The sequence below is a fragment of the Trachurus japonicus genome, chromosome 9 (assembly GCF_045865225.1).
Source record: "Trachurus japonicus isolate A0001 chromosome 9, Traja_1.0".
Lineage (NCBI taxonomy): Eukaryota > Metazoa > Chordata > Actinopteri > Carangiformes > Carangidae > Trachurus > Trachurus japonicus.
Genome location: NC_140915.1, coordinates 8,209,076 through 8,212,418, shown reverse-complemented (window position 1 = coordinate 8,212,418; position 3,343 = coordinate 8,209,076). Strand labels below are relative to the sequence as shown.

The 3,343-nt window shown below is 51.3% G+C and overlaps 1 protein-coding gene across 1 annotated transcript; it reads right to left on the bottom strand.

The window, feature by feature from the left end:
* Positions 1-350: 350 nt before the first annotated feature.
* On the bottom strand, positions 351-2,967 carry LOC146980917 (putative G protein-coupled receptor 21). The gene has a single exon (XM_085785831.1). It carries the CDS (start codon positions 2,886-2,888, stop codon positions 1,815-1,817), a length of 1,074 nt encoding a protein of 357 aa, XP_085641957.1. The 5' UTR covers positions 2,889-2,967; the 3' UTR covers positions 351-1,814.
* Positions 2,968-3,343: the final 376 nt, after the last annotated feature.

Below are 3,343 nucleotides of genomic sequence, written 5' to 3'. Positions count from 1 at the left end.
GATCTAATTCAGGTTTATCCAAACTGGAATTAAGTTGTCTAAAAAAAAGGTCCAGCCCCAGACAAACAGACCAGTGGTCAGTTGTGTCCATTTAGTTTTGGCCATGCACCATTAGGCTACATCATTAAAAAAATCCTCCCATCCAGTTTCTTTCTGTCCCCATTTCCACAAATATGTAAAATTCAGGAGCAAGACGCTCTCAGAGTTGCCATTTCATTGTGACTTTAAAACGAAACATCTTAAATCTTAATGTGAAAGTCTCAAATCTTCCTCTCAACACTGGTGGTTCAGTCTCAGTGTGGCACGTCAGAGTTGAGTGACCAATAAATTATCCTTTTTTAAGAAAGAAAACCCACAACAACGCTTTACCCACAACATTATCTTTAACCCTGGAGAAACAAACAATCCCCCAAAGGACCCAGTTCGCCGCTGTTTAAATATTCAAACTCTGAAGTGTATTTACATTGATGCCGAAAGGCCACAAGCCACCAGCTCTCAGAAAAAAGTGCTTTGACCCTCGTGCACTGTGGAGGTCAGACGTGTGAAGCACAGCAGTTAAGTCCGACTCCTCACTGATCTGAGTGTCCGTCAGCTGGCCGGACGACTTTAAAGACAAGAGTGAGAAGAACAAGCAGCAAATTTACAGATTACAAACAAAGTCAGTCTTTTACATGGGACCATCACTGTGGAATCCCGGAGGAAGGACAGCAGATTCATTATCAGCACTGACGCGACTTGCTCAGCAGGTCAGGAGGTGATTATCTTACGACGCTACTACGTGGCTTGTGATTTAAGAGTCACTTGCTGTCTCGGCAGAGATCAAAGCACAAAAGAAAAAAACAGCCTTAAGGCTTTTAAACAGAACTGCTTATGAACCTGAGGAGGAAACGCAAAGAGAGCAAAAACTCTCTAAAATAAATAAAATTCATTGTCTCATTGACGAGGAAACGTCAAGACCGTCTGCTGGCGGGATGTCGTCCCACTCAGCGGTCGTCTCGGAGAGTAAAGCTAATCCTTAAATCAATATTTTCATGTGAAACCCGAGACTGTGTAAACAGCTTCCCACTAACATCCGACTTCAAAAGAGACGAATCCCTCTGATAAAACACACCAGCTCCTAAATAAACCTCAATCTCCTCTCTGGGAAATGAGCTTAAGTCCATCTGACACACGTCTTAGACTCTCACACACACAGATGCTGCTGATTAACAGATGATTTCTTGATGGATGATTTTTCATACACACATTAGTGTCTGGAGTTCCCTAAGAGGAAACAGATCAGACCTTGGATTCAAGTGTTTTCAACATTTTTTTTTTTTTGCATCGCCTACTTCTACCCTGAAAAAACCAAGACAATTTGCAGATTTTTTTCAGTCAAGCTTGAAAAGATTTATAACTTTTTTTTTTTTTGCATTTCAGTGAATTGCACAACACAAGTCGTGCTGTGCTTTCCTTTGTTGTTGTTGTTTTTTTTTGCATCTGGGAGTTCTTAAGTCAATGCCGGCGTCCGATCAGACACATGAACCTTATTCCTACAGTCCACTTCTTCTCCTTCTTCTTTACTCCATGTCGTCAGCTTGTGATCCTCGCAGCCGTGAGAGAGCAGCAAGACCCAACTTTCTCTTTCTTTCCAGACGACCGACAGGCGCCAACGCGGCGAACACCTCTCTGTGCACCGTGCAGGAGGTCTTCGACGGGTTTTACCGCTTGACCAGAAAGACCTGCGTCATGCCAGGCAGCCGAGAGAGCAAAGCGCACACACAGAGGACCGTGCCTCTAAAACAAACTGAACCGAATCCGTCGTCGTCGAGGGCTCATACTTGGCATCGAGGGTTCGATCGGGGGCTGACGGGAACCGGAGCCTTTTTGGCGTCCGTGCAGCCGAGGCAAGACGGAAACAACGGGCTAAAGAGGCGGCCGAGGCCTTTCCGGAAGACGCTGTTGGAGAGGCTGTAGATGAGACAGTTGCAGAAGCTGTTGCTAATCGCCAACCACGTCGTGAGGAAGGACGCCACCTTGTGTTGGTACAGCCCAGCGCTCTCCAGGAGGAAGTAGAGGATGTACGGCATCCACAGCACGTAGAAGACGCTGGTGATGCGGAATAGCACCATGGCGTAGCGCTTGTCCGGGCAGCCCTCGCACCGCTCCCCGCGCCCCTCGCACTTCTCGCCGTCCACCTGCGAGCTGAAGCGGGCGTGGCGCTGGGTGATCTCCCGCGTGTGCTGCCGGCAGATCCTGAATATACTCCCGTAGGTGAAGCAGACGGTGAGCGCGGCCGGCGCGTAGAGCAGCGCCACGATGAAGGTGCTGAACCCCGGGCTCGTCTTCCACGAGTCCGCGCACCACTGGAATATGTCGCCGTGGTAACCCGGCTTCCCCCAGCCGAAGAAGGACGGCAGGAAGACGGAGGCGGAGTAGACCCAGACGAGGACGATGCACACCCGCAGCCGGCACGGCGTCACCAGCGTGGCGTAGGACAGCGGGCGGGTGATGGCGATGTAGCGGTCCACGCTGATGCACGCCAGCGACGCCATGGAGACGCTCTTCAGCACGGAGACCATGTAGCCGAAGGCCTTGCAGGTGAACTCCTCGTTCAGGCCTCGGAGGTAGCGCAGCAGCGACAGCGAGGGCACCAGGCAGCTGACGCCCACCAGCAGGTCGGCGTACGCCATCGTCTGGATGAAGTGGCTGGTGGTGTGGTGGTGCAGCAGCGGCGCGCAGTGGAAGACGAAGATCACCACCAGGTTGCCGGCGATGATGAGCACCGTGAGGAAGAGGATGACCACCACCTCCAGCACGCAGGTATCCAAGCTTTGGGAGTAGCCCACGGCTCCCAGCAGGCAGAACTGGGGAGAGCTGCTTTGGTTCGCATCGGAGGAAGAGTTCATGTTTGGACTAGACGAGGGGGGAAGGAGGAGGTTTGGGGGGAAGGAGTGGGTTGGGAGTTGGTTTCAGCTCAAATCATCAGTCATCATCCTGCCGTCCAAGTCTGTTTTCTTTTTAATCCTGGAGTTGCTCGTCCCGTCTTCTGCTTCCGAGAAAAGAAAGCGTGCCTCCTGTTCATCTCAGATCAGCATCTTTTTGCTCATCCTTATTAAAGTAGCAGGAGTCGGCGGCCGGGCTCTGCTGCTGCTGCGTCTGCTGCTGGGTGTGAAAAACGTGCATGTGTGCATCCAACGGGAGGCATAAGAAAATCCCAAATGCACAACAATAACAAGAAGAGATGCCGGTCGGATGCTGCAGTGCAAGCCGTCCTCTCTCTCTCTCTCGCTGCTGTTTATCATACCCCCCACCTCCTCTCTCCTCTCCTCTCCTCTCCGCACCGACTGGTCGCTCCCTCCCT

Coding starts and splice junctions, on each gene's coding strand:
- LOC146980917 (XM_085785831.1), bottom strand. CDS start 2,888: ATGAACTCTTCCTCCGATGCGAACCAAAGCAGCTCTCCCCAGTTCTGC.